Source organism: Catharus ustulatus, chromosome 25 (genome assembly GCF_009819885.2).
Source record: "Catharus ustulatus isolate bCatUst1 chromosome 25, bCatUst1.pri.v2, whole genome shotgun sequence".
In the NCBI taxonomy this organism is placed as follows: domain Eukaryota; kingdom Metazoa; phylum Chordata; class Aves; order Passeriformes; family Turdidae; genus Catharus; species Catharus ustulatus.
The window spans coordinates 2,215,075-2,234,395 of record NC_046245.1 but is presented as its reverse complement, the minus strand read 5'-3'; the positions used below and the strand labels follow the sequence as shown (position 1 = coordinate 2,234,395).

The 19,321-nt window shown below is 48.9% G+C and overlaps 1 protein-coding gene across 3 annotated transcripts in view; it reads right to left on the bottom strand.

Moving 5' to 3' along the window:
• The window catches only part of DSTYK (dual serine/threonine and tyrosine protein kinase), a 30,236-nt gene that overhangs the window by 6,482 nt on the left and 4,433 nt on the right, over positions 1-19,321 (bottom strand). Inside the window, exons 2-10 of one of the 3 annotated variants that reach the window (XM_033080236.2) lie at positions 15,430-16,126; positions 15,012-15,363; positions 11,226-11,835; positions 10,070-10,344; positions 8,498-8,581; positions 7,185-7,361; positions 4,657-4,786; positions 3,430-3,586; positions 1,017-1,149 (exon numbers count right to left, since the gene is read on the bottom strand). In XM_033080236.2, coding sequence (XP_032936127.1) covers positions 1,017-1,149; positions 3,430-3,586; positions 4,657-4,786; positions 7,185-7,361; positions 8,498-8,581; positions 10,070-10,344; positions 11,226-11,835; positions 15,012-15,363; positions 15,430-16,126 — 2,615 coding nt within the window. Of the gene's footprint in view, positions 1-1,016; positions 1,150-3,429; positions 3,587-4,656; positions 4,787-7,184; positions 7,362-8,497; positions 8,582-10,069; positions 10,345-11,225; positions 11,836-15,011; positions 16,127-19,321 lie in introns of all 3 variants that reach the window. The other 2 variants (XM_033080237.2, XM_033080234.2) reach the window with 2 other exon arrangements.

The window sequence follows — 19,321 nt, the reverse complement described above, 5'->3', positions numbered from 1 at the left end:
CACATTTTATTCCTAAAAGTAACTTTGGGCTGCTCTGCTTTATCAAGACACTGAAAATTGAGTGATTTCAGCTTTGTTTTATGGATTAATGGGGAGTTTTTAAATTAGAGAATCAGTTTTGAGTTAGGAGATTAAAACTCATCCCATAGGCAGGGACACTTCCCACTAAACCAGGTTTAGTCTGAGGGGAAAAACATTGATTTTATTCCTAAAACTTACTTTGGCCTGCTCTTTATTATCAAAATGCTGAAATTTGAGAAATTCCAGCTTCGTTTTACAGATTAATGGGGATTTTTTATATTAGAGAATCACAGGTTTGGGTTAGAAGGGAGATTAAAGCTCACCCCATAGGCAGGGATACTTCCCACTAAACCAGGGTTAGTCTGAGGGGGAAAACACAGATTTCATGCCTAAAAGTAACTTTGGGCTGCTCTTCTTTATCAAAACTCTGAAAATTGAGTGATTTCAGCTTTGTTTTATGGATTAATGGGGAGTTTTTAAATTAGAGAATCAGCTTTGAGTTGGGAGATTAAAACATCCCATGGGCAGGGACACTTCTCACTAAACCAGGTTTAGTCTGAGGAGAAAAATACAGATTTCATGCCTAAAAGTTGCTTTGGCCTTCTCTTCTTTATCTAAATGCTGAAATTTGAGAAATTCCAGCTTTGTTTTACAGATTAATGGGGATTTTTTATATTAGAGAATCACAGGTTTGGGTTGGGAGGGAGATTAGAACATCCCATAGGCAAGGACACTTCCCACTAAACCAGGTTTAGTCTGAGGGGAAAAACACATAAAAGTTGCTTTGGCCTGTTCTTCTTTACCAAACCCTGAAAATTCAGAAATTCCAGCTTGGTTTTATGTATTAATTGGAATTTTCAAATTAGAGAATCACCGCTTTGTGTTGGAAAGGAGCTTAAACCTTCCCACTAAACCAGGCTGCTCCAAGCTCTGTTCCCAGCACCTCCATGGATAAAATAAACACAAAATCAATATTTCAGAAGGCAGTTTGGTACCTTGAGCCCCGTGTAGAGGTCTCTGTGCAGCCTCTCCATGATGAGCAGCACAGCGATGCTGGAGCCTCCCCCGTAGCCGTAATCGATCACGGAGCCGTGCAGGTGCACCAGCCTCTCGTGGGACTGCAGGGACCTGCAAGGGTTCAGCACAAAAATTTGGGTCATTTTTGGTCCTGTCCTACAGCCCAGGCCAAGGGAAGAAGCCCCAGAGTCTCTGCAGAGGGCTCAGCACAAAAATTTGGCGTCATTTTTGGTCCTGTCCTCCAGCCCAGATCAAGGGAAGAAACCCCAGAGACTCTTGAGAAAGTACAGCACAAAAATTTGGGGTCATTTTTGTCCCTCTCCTCCAGCCCAGGCAAAGGGACAAAGCTCCAGAGTTTCTGCACAGGGTTCAGCACAAAAATTTTCAGTCAATTTTGTCCCTCTCTTCCAGCCCAGGCCAAGGGAAGAAACCCCAGTGTCTCTACAGAAGGTTCAGTACAAAAAATTTTGGTCATTTTTGGCTCCTGAGTCCCTGCAGGGACCTGCACAGGGTTCAGCACAAAAACTGGGTCATTTTTGGTCCTGTCTTCCAGGCCAGGCAAAGGGACAAAGCCTCAGAGTCTCTGCAGAGGGTTCAGCACAAAAATTTGGCGTCATTTTTGTCCCTGTCCTCCAGCCTAGGCAAAGGGAAGAAGTCACAGAGTCCCTAAAGAAGGTACAGCACAAAAATTTGGGTCATTTTTGGTCCTGTCCTACAGCCCAGGCCAAGGGAAGAAGCTCCAGAGTTTCTGCACAGGATTCAGCACAAAAATTTTGGGTCAATTTTGTCCCTCTCTTCCAGCCCAGGCCAAGGGAAGAAGCCCCAGAGTCCCCAAAGAAGACTCAGCACAAAAAACTGGGGACATTTTTAGCCCCAGAAACCCTTCAGGGACCTGCAGAAGGTTCAGCACAAAAATTTGGGGTCATTTTTGTCCCTCTCCTCCAGCCCAGGCAAAGGGACAAAGCCCCAGAGTCTCTGCAGAGGATTCAGCACAAAAATTTTGGGGTCATTTTTGTCCCTCTCCTCCAGCCCAGGCCAAAGGAAGAAGCCCCAAAGTCTCTGCACAGGGTTCAGCACAGAATTTGGGGTCATTTTTGGTCCTGTCCTACAGCCCAGGCCAAGGGAAGAAACCCCAGAGTCTCTTCAGAAGGTACAACACAAAAATTTGGGGTCATTTTTGTCCCTCTCCTCCAGCCCAGGCCAAGGGAAGAAGCTCCAGAGTCCCTAAAGAAAGTTCAGTGCAGAAAATTTGGGACCATTTCCATCCCTGAGTCCCTTCAGAGGGTTCAGCACAAAAAATTTGGGCTCATTTTTGGTCCCTGAGTCCCTTCAGGGACCTGCAGAAGGTTCAGCACAAAAAATTTGGGATCATTTTTGACCCCTGAGTCCCTTCAGAGGGTTCAACACAAAAATTTTGGGTAATTTTTGTCCCTCTCCTCCAGTCCAGTCCAAAGGAAGAAATCCCAGAGCTGCAGATGGAGCAAAAATTCCCAGCACAGCTCAGAGCAGCACAATTCTCAGCTGTCTGAGCCAATTAAACTCACCAAATAAAAGCCTTTTTAAAGGTTAGAGCCACAAAAAAGCTCATTCTTCTGTCAGCTGGCTGTGCCTGCAGCTGTTTACTGCAAACCAGCTGCTCCCTGCACTGCACAGCCAGCCCTGGATTTTTTGGGGATTCAGCAGGAGTGGGGAAAGAGGGAGGATTCAGTCAGGAAAGGAGAATTGCTGGTTATTCTGGTCTCTAAATTGGGATTTACTCTGAATTTGGACAGCACAGGAGCTGATTAAGGCAGGAAGGAGCATGAAAGTAAAAAACTTTTAAAATAAAAGCTTTATAAAATCATTTCTAGAACCTGTTACTTCAGCTAAGTGCAGTCATGTCAAGTTCCCATGAAAATAAAATCAATTTACATAACAATCTATTCTTACTAAGAAAAACAAGCTGCACCTATGGAAAAGTCTATCCCATGAGAATCTGTAAAAAAACACAAATATGAAAAGAGTATCTTAACACAAACACCTTCTAGCCAAGAAATTAAGTAGTAAGAAAATTACTAACCAATTAAAGTTTTAAAAAAGGCTTTAAGAACTATATAAACTATATTAAAATAGAGGTTTTGCCACTCAAACTTTGAAGTGCTGTGCCCATCTTTATTCACAAATATTTTTTGAGGGTGAAATGAGGGTGAATTCCTGCCAAGGTTGGGAATTGGGGCATTCCAGGAGCTCCAATCCCACATTCCAGAGTGGAACTGCAGCAAAGCTGGCTCAGAGCTCTGGGCTGGGTGACAAAGGGGACACCAGCCCCAGCCTGGGGGGCATTTCCAGCCTGAATAATGCTGGGAAATCATTCAGATCCCTGTGGAATGGGGGGAGCACTCAGGTACAGACCTCATGTAGTGAAATTCCAGTGCCAGGTCGTTCCAGTGCTTCTCATCCGGAGGGACAACGGATTTGAGGGCGCAGGGGAAGTGTCCCCCCCAGGTGTCACACAGGTACACAACGCCATACTGGCCTCTGCCCAGCTCCCTGCCCAGCCTGGGCTTCCCTGCAGGGCACAGAGCACTGGGATCAGCTCCAATCTGAGGCACAAATCCCTAAAATCACCCTGAATCCAAGGCACACATCCCTGGGATCAGCCCAAACCCAAGACACAGATCCCTGGGATCACCCCAAATCCAAGGCACAGTTCCATGGAATCAATCACCCTCAACCCAAGGCACAGATCCCTAAAATCAGCTCCAATCCAAGGCACAGGTCCCTGGGATCACCCCCAGCCCAAGGCACAGGTCCCTAGGATCAATCACTCCCCATCCAAGACACAGATCCCTAAAATCACCCCCATTCAAGTCACAAATCCCAAAAATCAGCCCAAATCCAAGGCACACATCCCTGGAATCAATCAGTCCCCAGTCCAAGGCACAAATCCCTAAAATCAGCCCCAATCCAAGGCACAGACCCCTGGAATTAATCAGCCCCCAGTCCAAAGCACAGATCCCTGGAAACAATCCAAATCCCAGGCACAAATCAGCCCCCAAATCAAGGCACAAATCCCTGGAATCAATGAGCCATAATCCAAGGCACAGACCCCTGGGATCAGCCCCAGTCCAAGGCACAGATCCATGGAATCAATCACCCCTAATCCAAGGCACAAATCCCTGGAATCAATCAGCCCCAATCCAAGGCACAGATCCCTGGAATCCATCACCCCCAATCCAAGGCACAGATCCATGGAATCATGCCCAATCCCAGGCACAGATCCATGGAATCAATCAATCAATCAATCAATCAATCACCCCCAATCCAAGACACAGGTCCCTAAAATCACCCTGAATCCAAGGCACAGATCCCTAAAATCAGCCCCAAGCCAAGGCACACATCCCTGGAACCAATCACCCCCAATCCATGTTTTTTTGCCCCTTGCACATTCCCAGCCCAGGCAGTCACAGATGCCAGGTGAGCCCTGGCTGGAACAGGCAGGAAAACCCCAAACCCACCCTCAGAGCAGGACCCCCCTCCCCATTCCCAGAGCAGGACCCCACTCCCAGCCCCTCTCAGAGCAGGATTCCATTATTCCCCAGCCCCTCACCATCCAGGACCCCACTCCCAGCCCCTCACCGTGCAGCAGCACATCCTGCAGGGACCTGCTCTCCAGGGACAGCCGGGCCAGCCGCGGCGCGTGCTCCTTCCGCACCTTCAGCCACAGATCCTCCGTCCGCTCCAGCCGGCCCGAGTGACCGTCCTCGAGCTGTGGGGACAGGGACAGGGAAAGGGACAGCACGGGAACAGGGAAAGGGACAGGGACAGTAGGGGACAGGGACAGCATAGGGACAGGGAGAAGGACAAGGACAGGGACAAGGACATGGACAGCACAGGGACAAGGACAGCACGGGGATAGGCACAGGGACAAGGACAGGGACAGGCACAGGGACAGGGACAAGGACAGCACAGGGACAGGGACAAGGACAGCACAGGGACAGGGACAAGGACAGCACAGGGACAAGGACAGTGACAGCACAGGCACAGGGACAGGGACAAGGACAGCACAGGGACAGGGACAAGGACAGCACAGGGACAAGGACAGTGACAGCACAGGCACAGGGACAAGGACAGGGACAGCACAGAGACAGGCACAGGGACAGTACAGGGACAAGGACAGGCACAGGGACAAGGACAAGGACAGGGACACCATCAGTGCTCATGGCTCACACACCGACAGCTCTAAATGTTCTGACATTTCAGGAACATTAGAGAGATCTGGAGATATAAAAATATATCTTGTGTATATATACATATATATATTGTGTATACAAAAAAATATAAATGCATAGATGTGTATATATAGACTGCATATATTTACTGCATATATAAATGCATATAAAAATATATATGTGCATATATACATAAATATATATGTGTATATATTATATATATTGCATATATTTATTGCATATATAAATACATATAAATATAAATGTGTACATATAAATACATGTATATATACAGTATATATATAGAATATATTTATTGTATATATAAATATATATAAATATATATGTGTATATATAAATACATGTGTGTATATATAATATATATCATATATTTATTGTACACATAAATATACATATAAATATATATGTGTATATATACATAAATAAAAGTGTATATACATATTGCATATATATTACATATACATAATACACATGTATATATATAATATATGCATATTTATCTATACATAATAGATAAAAATAATAAAACTATGTATAATAGATACACATTCATATATACTAAGCATATATCTAAAATACATATAAAATATATAAATATATAGATATAAAATATATATATAATATATAAAATATATGGCTGTATACCCTATATATAATATATATATTGCATATCTATTTTTTATAATATACATGTACATATATATCTATGTATAATATATATTTGCACATATATCTTTCTGTATCTTTACATAAAACATCCTTAACAATTTGTTAAATGTATAAAACATCCATAAACAGAATTAATGCTTCTCTATGTTCTTAGATATTTTATATAAATTTAATTTTTATATGCAATATTTGCATATTACATATATACCATACACAGACATTAATGCTCATCAGTGTTTCATACATTGAACAAATTGAATAAATTGTTTATGGATGTTTTATACATTTTAAAAACATTCAGCTCAACTTCAGAGAGGTTTCAGGGTCTTTACAAACCTGGCTGGGTTTGAGTTCAAATCCCACATTCCCAGCTTAGAGCTCCTGGGCAGTGTTTGGTGGTTTTGAGTTAAAATCCCACATTCCCATCCCCAAATCCACAACTCCTGGACAGTTTTTGCTGAGATTCAGTTAAAATCTCCCATTCCCATCCCCAAACCCAGATCCCCTGAGCAGATTTTGCTGTCTCCAGTTCAGATTCCCCCTCCCCATCCCCAAATCCAGGACCCCTGGCCAGTTTTTGGTGGTTTCCAGCTCAAATCTCCCCTCCCCATCCCCAAATCCAGGGCTGCTGAGTAGCTTTTGCTGGGTTTGAGTTAAAATCCCCCCTCCCCATCCCCAAACCCAGGACCCCTGAGCAGTCTTTGCTGGTCTCCAGCTCAGATCCCTCCTCCCCTTCCCCAAACCCAGAACCCTTGAGCAGTTTTTGCTGGTCTCCAGCTCAGATCCCCCCTCCCCATCCCCAAACCCAGGACCCCTGAGCAGTTTTGAGTTAAAATCCCCCATTCCCATCCCCAAAACCAGAACCCCTAGCCAGTTTTTGGTGATCTCCAGTTCAGATCCCCCCTCCCCATCCCCAAATCCGTAACTCCTGAGCAGTTTCTGCTGGTCTCCAGCTCAGATCCCCCCCTCCCCATCCCCAAATCCAGAACCCCTGAGCAGATTTTGCTGGTCTCCAGCTCAAACTCCCCCGCCCCATCCCCAAATCCAGAACCCCTGAGCATTTTTGCTGGTCTCCAGCTCAGATCCCCCCTCCCCATCCCCAAACCCAGAACCCCTGAGCAGTTTTTGCTGTCTCCAGCTCAGATCCCCCCTCCCCATCCCCAAATCCATGACCCCTGAGCAGTCTTTGCTGGTCTCCAGCTCAGATCCCCCCTCTCAGCCCCCTCCCAGCCCAGCTGCCCTGACCTGGCGCAGGGAGGCGGCGAAGGCCTCGTGGGAGCTGTTGAGGCGCGTGCGGAACTGGCTGCAGATGCTCTTGGCCAGTTTGGAGGCGCTGAGGCTCTCGATGGCGTCCTGGGCCACCTTCCTCTTCCAGTCACTGCTGATGGCTGGGGGGCTGACCCACGTCAGCCTCTGGATTATCTGGGAGTCACAGAGTCATGGGAATCAGTCACAAAATCTCAGAAATCACAGTCACACAAATCACAGTGTCACAGAGTTCCAGTGTCACAGAAATCACAGAAATCACAGAGCCACACAATCCCAGAAATCACACAGTCACAGAGTCACAGAATCCCAGAAATCACACAATCCCAGAAATCACAGTCACACAATCACAGAAATCAGAGTCACACAATCACAAAAATCACAGAAATCACAGTCACAGAGTCACGGGAATCAGAGTCACAAAATCACAGAAATCACAGTCACACAAATCACAGTGTCACAGAGTTACAGCATCACAGAAATCACAGAAATCACAGTCACACAATCCCAGAAATCAGAGTCACACAAATCACAGAAATCCCAGAAATCACACAATCCCAGAAATCACACAGTCACACAATACCAGAAATCCCAAAAATCACACAATCCCAGAAATCAGTCACACAATCCCAGAAATCACACAATCCCAGAAATCACACAATCCCAGAAATCACAGAAATCACACAATTCCAGAAATCACAGTGTCACAGAATCACAGAAATCACAGTCATAGAATCACAGAAATCACACAGAGTCACAGAATCCCAGAAATCACAGTCACACAACCCCAGAAATCACAGTCACACAATCCCAGAAATCACACAATCCCAGAAATCACAGAAATCACACAATTCCAGAAATCACAGTGTCACAGAATCACAGAAATCACAGTCATAGAATCCCAGAATCCCAGAAATCACAGTCACAGAATCACAGAAATCACACAGTCACAGAGTCACAGAATCCCAGAAATCACAGTCACACAATTCCAGAAATCACCGAGTCACACAATCCCAGAAATCCCAGAATCCCAGAAATCAGTGTCACAGAATCCCAGAATCCCAGAAATCACAGTCACAGAGTCACAGAATCCCAGAAATCACAGTCACACAATCCCAGAAATCCCAGAGTCACAGAGTCACACAAAAAAATCACACATAAAAGAAAATCACACACCCAAAAAATCATCCCCAAAACTCCATTCCTCACAGGGTTTGTGCTCCCAAGAGTTTAGAGCCTCTTTAGGGAGCAGCTGAGAGGATTCTTTGCCCCAAAATTTCCTTTTTTTTCACCTGTTTGATCTGTTCCCACAGCATCCTGGTCACCGTGGAGCCTGAGTGAAAAGTGACCTCCACGTGATAGGCGGCGTTCAGGATCTGCAAAAGCAGAAAAATGGGAATTTTCCTCTGGGAAGAGGGAAAAATGGGAATTCTGCCAGCTAGGAACTTTGCTAGAGCCTGTGAAAATGGGAAAAAAAATGGGACATTCCATGAATCACTCTGTTAATTGATTTATCGTGTTATTTCATGGCTGTAATTTGATTATTTCATACAAATTTAGGAAAATGACTGTTTCAGCACCCCAAATTCCTGATTTCCCTGCATTTCCCCACCCCAAATTCCTGATTTCCCCACATTTCCTCACCCCAAATTCCCAATTCCCCCACCCCAAATTCCCAATTTCCCTGCCCCAAATTCCCAATTTCCTCACCCCAAATTCCCGATTTCCTCAGTTGCCCCTCCCCAAATTCCCCATGTTTCACCACCCCAAATTCCCAATTTCCCTGCCCCAAATTCCCAATTTCCCCACGTTTCACCCCCCAAATTCCTCATTTCCCCTCCCCAAATTCCCCATTTCCCCAAATTCACCCCCTAAATTCCCAATTTCCCCTCCCCAAATCCCCAATTTCCCCTCTCCAAAGTCCCAATTTCCCCACCCCAAACTCCCCACATTTCACCCCCAAATTCCTGATTTCCCCACCTTTCCCCACTCCAAATTCCTGATTTCCCCATGTTTCACCACCCTAAATTCCCAATTTCCCCACATTTCACTCCTCAAATTCCCAACTTCCCCACATTTCACCCCTTAAATTTCCAATTTCCTCACTTTCCCCTCCCCAAATTCCCAATTTCCCCACCCCAAATCCCCGATTTCCCCACCCCAAATTCCCAATTTCCCCACATTTCATCCCCTAAATTCCTGATTTCCCTTCCCCAAAGTCCCAATTCCCCCACCCCAAATCCCCAATTCCCCCACCCCAAATCCCCAATTTCCCCTCCCCAAATTCCCCATTTCCCCACATTTCACCCCCCAAATCCCCAATTCCCCCACCCCAAATCCCCAGTTTCCCCACCCCAAATTCCCAATTTTCCCATATTTCCCCTCCCCAAATCCCCAATTTCCCCTCCCCAAATTCCCAATTTCCCCACCCCAAATTCCCAATTTTCCCATATTTCACCCCCTAAATTCCCAATTTCCCCTCCCCAAATCCCCAATTTCCCCTCCCCAAATTCCCAATTCCCCCACCCCAAATTCCCAATTTCCTCACTTTTCCCTACCCCAAATTCCCAATTTCCCTTCCCTAAAGTCCCAATTTCCCCACTCCAAATTCCCCATTTCCCCACATTTCACCCCCCAAATTCCCAATTTCCCCTCCCCAAATTCCCAATTTCCTTCACTCCCTAAATTCTCGATTTTCCCACGTTTCCCCACCCCAAATCCCCAATTCCCCCACCCCAAATTCCCAATTTCCCCACCCCAAATTCCCAATTTTCCCATATTTCACCCCCTAAATCCCTAATTTCCCCACATTTCACCCCCCAAATTCCCCATTTCCCCTCCCCAAACCCCCAAACCCCCCAGACCTGTTTGAGGTAATTGCTGGTGATGTGCACGGAGCCCTCGCGGGGTTTGTCCAGCGCCCGCGCCGGGTGCACCGAGCCCTCCCAGGACTCCTCCAGGCTCTTGAGGCAGCGCTCCAGGGTGCCCACGAAGCTCTCCCTCAGGTAATCCACAGAGCTGATCAATTTATTGGCCACAGCCTGGTTCAGCCTGGAGATGATCAGCTCCTGGATCTGCTGGATGCAGCGTTTGATGTCCTTGGAGCTGACGGGCTCGCCGTTCTCGGGGATGATGATGTCTGTGAGAAAAGGGAGGGAAATGTGCTGGAGGTGTGGGAGAAACTGCTCCAAATGGGGTTTGGAAAATGTTCTTCTGCCATGAGATCAGAACTGCATTGTTGTCATTTTGTTCAACATTATTAAGTATTATTTTATTAGAATTTTATCCGAGATAAAAAAAGGGAAGGGAAGTTTCAGGGAAGTTTCAGGGAAGTTTCAGGGAAGGGAAGGGAAAAGGGGAACCAGAGAACACAAGGGAAAGGGGGAAAATGAGAAAAGGGGAAAAGGCAAACCAGAGAAGAAAGTGAAGAGGGAAGAGGGAAGAAAACAGAAAGACCAGAGCAGACAAGGAAGGGAAAGGGAAAGCCAGAAGAGACCAGAGCAGAGGAGATACACCCCAAACACACCAAAACCCACTCCAAACACACCCAAACCACCCCAAACCACCCCAAACAAACCCAAACAAACCCAAACACACCAAAACCCACCCTATACACACCAAAACCCACCCTAAACACACCAAACTCACCCCCAAAGACACCAAAACCCACCCCAAACACACCCAAACCCACCCCAAACACACCAAAACCCACCCTAAACACACCCCAAACACACCAAAACCCACCCCAAGCCATCCCCAAACAAACCCAAACCCACCCCAAACACACCCAAACAAACCCAAACACACCAAAACCCACCCCAAACAAACCCAAACACACCAAAACCCACCCCAAACACACCCAAAGCCACCCCCAAAGACACCAAAACCCACCCCAAACACACCCAAACACACCAAAACCCACCCCAAATCCACCAAAACCCACCCCACACACACCAAAACTCACCCCAAACCACCCCCAAACCACCCCAACCCCCTCCCTCCCCTGGAGGCAGGCCCCACCTCGGAAATCCATGCTGGCAGCATCCTGCAGCAGCTCCTCCTTCATGCTGCCCAGCGTCTCCACGATCATTTCCTTCATCTCCTCCTGCTTGCGGTTGGCGATGCCCATGAGGGACTCGTAGAGCTCGCTCTCCTTCCTGCGGGTGTACTCCAGGCGCTTGGGGGTGATCTGCAGGTCCCTCTGCATGTCGAAGGCTTGGTTGATGAAGATGTTGAGGCAGCGGCCGTGCACCTCGCTCAGCCTGGTGGCCGCCTGCACCAGGTGCTGCTGCAGCACCTGCCTGGAAAAGGCGCCCAGGAGCCGCAGCTTTTCCTGCATGGACGAGCCGGGGATGCAGCAGGGGATGGAGGGGCTCAGGAATTCCAGCAGCTGCTGCTGCAGAGGGGATTTGTCCCTGTCGGGGTCGCTGCAGGGTTCGGAGACTCGAAGGAAGAAGATGGGAAGGGAGAATTTCTCCTTGATTTGCCGAAGTTCTGCCTGGTCCGAAGGGGACAGCTGGGGCTCGCTGATGGCGAAGGTGACAACGGGCAGCACCTGGTTCACAAATTCGCCCAGAGTGGCCTCAGCGGACTGGAAACCACGGCACGGAGCAACCACGATGTCCACTTCCTGGGGAAAATGGAAAAGGGGGTTTGGAGAGGGATTTTCCTGTGGAAAAATGCCCTGGAATTCGTTCACACAGGGAAAAAATGGAATTCTTCAAAGTAGATCTGGAATCTTTCCCTTCCTTATCTCTGGTCTTCCTTGTCTCCTCTGGTCGTTCCTTTTCCTTTTTCTTTCCCTTTTTCCTTTCCCTTCCTTGTCTCCTTTGGTTCTTCCTTTTCCTTTTAATTTCCCTTTTTCCTTTTTCTTTCCCTTTTTCCTATTCCCTTTTTCTTTCCCTTTTTCCTATTCCCTTTTCCTTTCCCTTTTCCCTTTTCCTTTCCCCTTTTCCTTTTCCCTTTTTCCTTTCCTTATCTCCTTTGGTTTTTCCTTCTCCCTTTTCTTTCCCTTTTTCCTTTTCCCTTTTCCTTTCCTTGTCTCCTCTGGTATTTCCTTTTCTTTTTCTTTCCCTTTCCCTTCCTTATCTCCTCTGGTCTTTCCTTTTCCTTTTCCCTTTTCCTTTCCCTTCCTTGTCTCCTCTGGTCTTTCCTTTTCCTTTTCCCTTTTCCTTTCCTCGGGTTTTCTTTTCCCCTTTCCCCCTTCCCAGTTAGGTTCATCCCTAACTCCAAATTCTTTATTTTGGACCAAATCTTTGGATTTTTAGCCCAGTCTAGGACAAGGCTGATCCCTAACTCCAAATTCCTCACTTTGGACCAAAAGTCTTGGAATTTTAGGATAAAGTCCTGAAATTCATGCACAAAGCAAAGAAACTGAATTCTTCCTTGTTTTGCACCAAATCCTTGGAGTTTTAGGACAAAGTTTAGGAGAAGTGTCCCAGGGAAGAGCCAGCATGGAAAAACTGGAATTTTTCACTGCAATTCCTGGATGGTCACAGCATCCCAGAACCCCAAACAGGAATGAAAATCAGGGATCAAGCAGTCCTTGACCCAGAAATATTTCAGTGGGATTCCAACCTGCAAATCCTGGGTGATTCCAGAACCCTAAACAGGAATGAAAATCAGGGATCAGGCAGATCCTGACCACAAAAATTCCAGGAATTCTGTGGGATCCCCTCAGGCCCAGTGGAGTGTGGAGAACTCCTCATTTCCAGAGCAATTTAAACATTCCCTGGCTCCACCCCAGTTGTTTTTTTTTCAGGGCACACAAATCCCTATTTGCACAGCGAGCTGAGGTGCTGAAACCCAATTTTGTGCTGTTTTCACCCAAATTTCTCCTCACACAACGACTGCAGGCCCAGCTCAGCCTTTTTCTGCTCCAGTTTGATATTTTGCCTTCCAAGAACAGCCTGTGACTCACTCCAGTCTGACAATTCCTGCTTTTATTGCATTTGGGAGCTCATTTCATGCCTCCCTTATTCATCCCAGCCACTTTTATACCCCCAGATTCCACTTTAAATTCTCTTTGTTTTGTTTCACACACCCAGTTTTGCTCAAATCTCACTCATTTTTTTTTCTGTTTCCATGGAAATCTGAGGGGAAAAAAGTTGAGTCACAAAATAAATCCCAATTAATTCGATTTCTCATTAACTTTCCTGTTTTGTCACAACAGCTGGAAGTTTTTCATTCCCTACAATCCTCACACTTTTCAGCCCAAAATTCCAAATCCCACAAAGGGCAGGAAAAACAAAATAAATCCAAGGAAAGCCAAGCCCATCCCAGCTTCCAGACACAGCCAAGTGTTTGCTCCCACTGTAAATCCCATAATAACCCCAAAATCTGTCTGGCCCCATGGATTATTCCCCAATGACCTTGCTGAATTCCTAAAATCCCCAAGGAATTGGGCAGCTCTGCCAAAATATCAGATTTTCCATCCTGATATTTGAGGTTTAAAAATATCCCAGAGCAGCACAAGGTTCCCACAGCAGCCCTGCCATGGAAATGGGATTTGTGGTTCCCTCCTCGCTCCTTTTTGGGGAAAATTTGGGATTCAGGAATCCAGCAGGAAGAGGAGACAAAGTGCCAGGGGACAGTGGCAGTGCCACCCCAAACTCCCCATGGACCAGGACAGGGACAATTGGAGAAATGGGAATTTATTGATCAGGGCTATGGGACAGTGGCAGTGCCACCCCAAACGCCCCAGGGACAGCAGCAGGGCCACCCCAAGGTCCCCACAGGGCAGGGACAATGAGAATTGGGAATTTACTGATCAGGGCAAGGACAATGGCAGTGCCACCCCAATGTCACCACAGACCAAGGACAGGGACAACTGGGGAAATGGGAATTTATTGATCAGGGCAGAAACAGTGGCAGTGCCATCCTAAACTCCCCAGGAACAGTGGCAGTGCCACCACAAGCACCCTGCAGGACAGGGACAGTTAGGGAATTGGGAATTTACTGATTAGGGCAAGGACAGTGGCAGTGCCACCCCAAGCTCCTCAGGGACAGTGGCAGTGCCACCACAAGAGCCCTGCAGGACAGGGACAACTGGGGAAATGGGAATTTATTGATCAGGGCAGAAACAGCGGCAGTGCCATCCTAAACTCCCCAGGAACAGTGGCAGTGCCACCACAAGCACCCTGCAGGACAGGGACAGTTAGGGAATTGGGAATTTACTGATTAGGGCAAGGACAGTGGCAGTGCCACCCCAAGCTCCTCAGGGACAGTGGCAGTGCCACCCCAAGCACCCTGCAGGACAGGGACAATTAGGGAATTGGAAATTTATTGATCAGGGCTATGGGACAGTGGCAGTGCCACCACAAGTGCCCTGCAGGACAGGGACAATTAGAGAATTGGGAATTTATTGATCAGGGCTATGGGACAGTGGCAGTGCCACCCCAAACTCCCCAGGGACAGTGGCAGTGCCATCCCAAGTGCACTGCAGGACAGACAATTGGGGAATTGGGAATTTATTGATCAGGGCTATGGGACAGTGACAGTGCCACCCCAAGCTCCTCAGGGACAGTGACAGTGCCATCCCAAGCTCCCCAAGGACAGTGGCAGTGCCACCTCAAGCACCCTGCAGGACAGGGACAATTAGGGAATTGGGAATTTATTGATCAGGGCAAGAACAGTGGCAGTGCCTCCCCAAGCTCCCCAAGAACCAAGGACAATGGCAGTGCCACCCCAAGCTCCCCAAGGACAGTGGCAGTGCCACCCCAAGCTCCCCACATACCAGGGACAGTGGCAGTGCCACACCAAGCTCCTCACACACCCCATCAGTGCCAAGCTCGGTGCCACCCTCACCTTGAGCAGCGCACAGGGCAGCACCACCTCCAGCTCTGCCACCCTCTGTGCTGGATCCTCGGCGTCACCGGGCACCTGCAGGTCCTGCTCGGGGATGGTGTCCCAGTGCCCGCTGTGAGCTGCCAGCACCTGCACCAGCTCGTACTGCCCGGGCAGCGCCAGGCTGAGCCGCGTCCGTGCCCCGTGGGTGAAGCGCACGCGGCGGCGCCGGCAGCGCTCCTCGGTGCCAGGCCTGGGGGAGGGCAGCTCAGTGCCAGTCCCAGGTGAGGGCAGGTACTCGGTGCCAGCCCTGGGAGAGGGCAGGTCCTCGGTGCCAGTCCCAGGGGTGGGAAGTAGGTCCTTGGTGCCAGTCCTGGGCCTGAGCAGCAGCTCCTCAGTGCCAGTCCCGGGTGAGGGCAGCAGCTCTTCAGTGCCATTCCTGGGTGAGGGCAGGTCCCCGGTGCCAGCCCCAGGTGAGGGAAGCTCCTCACTGCCAGCCCCAGGTGAGGGCAGGTCCCCAGTGCCAGTCCTGGGTGAGGGTGGCAGCTCTTCAGTGCCAGCCCCAGGTGAGGGAAGCTCCTCACTGCCAGCCCCAGGTGAGGGCCGGTCCCCAGTGCCAGCCCCAGGTGAGTGAAGCTCCATGGTGCCAGCCCCATGTGAGGGCAGCTCCTTGGTGCAAGCCCCAGGTGACGGCAGCAGCTCTTCAGTGCCAGTCCTGGGTGAGGGCAGCTCAGTGCCAGCCCCAGGTGAGTGAAGTTCCTCAGTGCCAGCCCCAGGTGAGTGAAGCTCTTCAGTGCCAGACTCGGGTGACGGTAGGTGCCCAGTGCCAGTCCTGGGTGAGGAAAGCTCTTCAGTGCCAGCCCCAGGTGAAGGAAGCTCCTCAGTGCCATCCCCAGGTGAGGGCTGGTCCCCGGTGCCATCCCCAGGTGAGGGCCGGTCCCCGGTGCCATCCCCAGGTGAGGGCCGGTCCCCGGTGCCAGCCCCGGGCGCGGGCAGCAGCTGCTGGCCCAGCAGCGCGTTCAGGAGCCGGCCCTTGGTGCCGCAGTTCTGGCCCAGGATGAGCAGGCACGGCCGCCAGCTGACCCAGCGCTGCAGCTGCTCCTCCTCGTGCTGCGGGAACCAGGCGGGGCTGGGGCCTGCAACGGGACAGCGGGTTAGGGACAGCCTGCGGGGAAATGGGGTTTGGGGATTGTCTCTGAGGGGAAATGGGGTTTGGGGATTGTACCTGAGGGGAAACGGGGTTTGGGGACTGGTCCTGAGGGGAAATGGGGATTTATGGGATTGTACCTGAGGGGAAATGGGGTTTGGGGATTGTACCAAAGGGGAATGGGGATTTAGGGGCAGCCTGAGGGGAAATGGGGTTTGGGGATTGGCCCTGAGGGGAAATGAGGATTTAGGGGATTGTACCTGAGGGGAAATGGAGATTTAGGGGATCATCGCTGAGGGGAAATGGCATTTAGGGGATTGTCCCTGAGGGGAAATGGGGTTTCTAGGGGTCCATCCCTGAGGGGAAAATTGGATATTTAGGGGATTGTCCCTGGGGGGGAAATGGCATTTAGGGGTTTGTCCCTGAGGGGAAAATGGGATATTTAAGGGTTCGTCCATGAGGGGAAAATGGTATTTAGGGGTTCGTCCCTGAGGGGAAAATTGGGTATTTACATGTTCATCCTTGAGGGGAAAATTGGGTATTTAGGGGATTGTCCCTGAGGGGGAAATGGGGTTTTTAGGGGTTCATCCCTGAGGGGAAATGGGGATTTAGGGGATTGTCCTTGAGGGGAAAATGGGGCTCATCCGTGAGGGGAAAATTGGGCATTTAGGGGATCGTCCCTGTGGGGAAATTGGGTTTTTAGGGGTTCATCCCTGAGAGCAAAATTGGATATTTAGGGGATTGTCCCCAACGGAAAAGTTGGATACTTAGGGGATCATCCCTGAGGGGAAAATTGGATATTTAGGGGATTGTCCCTGAGAGGAAATGGGGATTTAGGGGTTCATCCCTGAGGAGAAAATGGGGTTTTAAGGGGTTCATTGCTGAGAGGAAAATGGGATACTTAGGGCTTCATCTGTGAGGGGGAAATTGGATATTTAGGGGTTCATCCCTGAGGGAAACCCAGCAGCCTGGGAAGGGATGAGGCACAGGCACTTTGTTGGCAGCCAGAAGGTTCTGGAACAGCCTCAAACCCCACAAACCTCCCTCAGAGCCCACAAACCTCCCTCAGAGCCCACAAATGTCCCCTCAAACCCCACAAACGTCCCCTCCTTGTTGCTCCAACAATGAATGAACTGGCAGAGTTTGCAGGGAAAAGGAAATTTCTCCACATCTGCCTCCCTTCCCCAGCTCGCTGTTCCTCATCCTCCTTACTCATCTTCCCAGGCAGTGTCATGGATGAAGAATTCCAAGGTCAGTGGGATGAAAAAACTCCCTGCCCTCACCTGGCTGTGCTAATTCTGCCTCAGGGCTGAGTTTAGCTCTTGTTTTCTTTTTTTAAAAAGTCCTAAATCTGTTTTTGGGAAGAGCTAAATTCAGCATTATCCTCGTGCACAGCAGCAGGATGACTCTGACAGCCCCAAAAACGTGGAACAATAAATAAATCCCTCATCTGCTGTGCTTCAGGAATACAAAAATTCCAGGGCACAAGGCCCAGGAATGAAATTAAATGGGAAATGGAACTGCCAGTCCCTAAAAATGCCCAATTTGAGAGCTACAAAGCACCAGGATTGTTCTGATACTGGAAGGAGCAGCAGGGATTTTACAGGGAAGGTGCTGTTAAAATTCTTTTTTCCATGAGTCATGTTCTGGCAGCCCAAATTGTCAGGAAAACAAGATCCTCCCCTCCACCAGGATCCTCCTCACACTCCAAATCTGATTAAAGAGATCCTACAACACATCCTGCTCCTCACTCTGACAGCTCAATCACTCCAGTTTAATTAAAACCAGCCAAATTTGGAGCACTTTGTGTAGTCTTCGATTGGTTTAAAGCTTCTTTAAAACCCTGCCCAAGGTTTGCCTTCCCCTCAAATCCTCCAGCTGGAAATTGGATTTTGGAGGAGCTTTTCTACCCCAAAACTAAGGAAAAACTCTCTCTGTGGCTCAGCACTGCACCTCTGCCCCACAGAACCCAAATTCTGAGCCCCAAACCCCGATTTTAGGAATGTTTTAAGGCAGGAATCTCTCCTTGAAGTGTGATTTTTGGATTTGTTTTCCAAACAAGCCTTTCAAAAGCCACATCAAGTGACCAAAGGGCTGGAAGCTGACCAGGAGCTCACAAAAGATAAGGATCTGGAAAAATCCCACAAATTGCACATTTGAGCCTTCATCTGCAGGATGAAGGATGGCTTTGATCTGGGGACATTCCTTGGAGCTTCTCCTGGGATTCAGGCTCCAGAGCATGAAAAAGGCAATTCAGGGAGGGCTGCACAGGCTCAGCCTTTTCCCTGCTGTGGTTTCTGAAGGGAAAAGAGGCAGCAGAGCTTCCTCTCCTCATTCCAGGCAGGCTCTGAGTTTGTGGATCCTTAAGCCAAGCAGAAATATCCCCAAAAAAAAAAAATCACTGAGATCCAGCAGCTTAACTGGAATGATTGAAGGATTATTTATAGGGATGGAGATGCAGAATCCTGGCATGGTTTTGGTTAAAGCTTAAAGCTCACCCTGTTCCTCTGCCACCTTCACTACCCCAGGCTGGCTTTGGACACTCCCAGGGATGGGGCAGCCACGGATTCTCTGGGAATTCCATCCCAGCCCCTCCCCACCCTCACAGAGAGGAATTTTTACCTCTATCCCACCTAAACCTTCCCTCCTTCAGCTCGAACCCATTCCCCTTATCCATGTGAAAATTCCCTTTACAGCTCCTTTGGCTTCTGCAAAACTGCTCCAAACTCTTCCCAAACCCGTGTTTTCTCCAGGAGCCAGGGCTAAAACACCTTTCCCAAGGTCCTCCCAAATCCATCAGTACGGACACAGATCCAGGGTGGGAGGGACTCAACAAAAAGTGGGATCAGAATTTCTGCTGAAGTCCTCCCAAATCTATCTTTTCCCCAGGATCTGAGGTTCAAACACCTTCCCTGTGATTCCACACCCTGTGATCAGCATGGATCAGGATCCAGGATAGGAGGGACTCAACAAAAAGTGGGATCAGAACTTCCTGGACATTGCCATGCCCACAGGGGCAGTGCCAGGGGCTGGAGCCACAGCTCCATCCCTGCTCCATCCCTGCTCCATCCCAGCTTCATCCCTGCTCCATCCCTGCTCCATGCCAACTCCATCCCAGCTCATCCCTGCTCCATCCCTGCTCCTGCTCCATCCCAGCTCCATCCCTGCTCCATTCCTGCTCCAT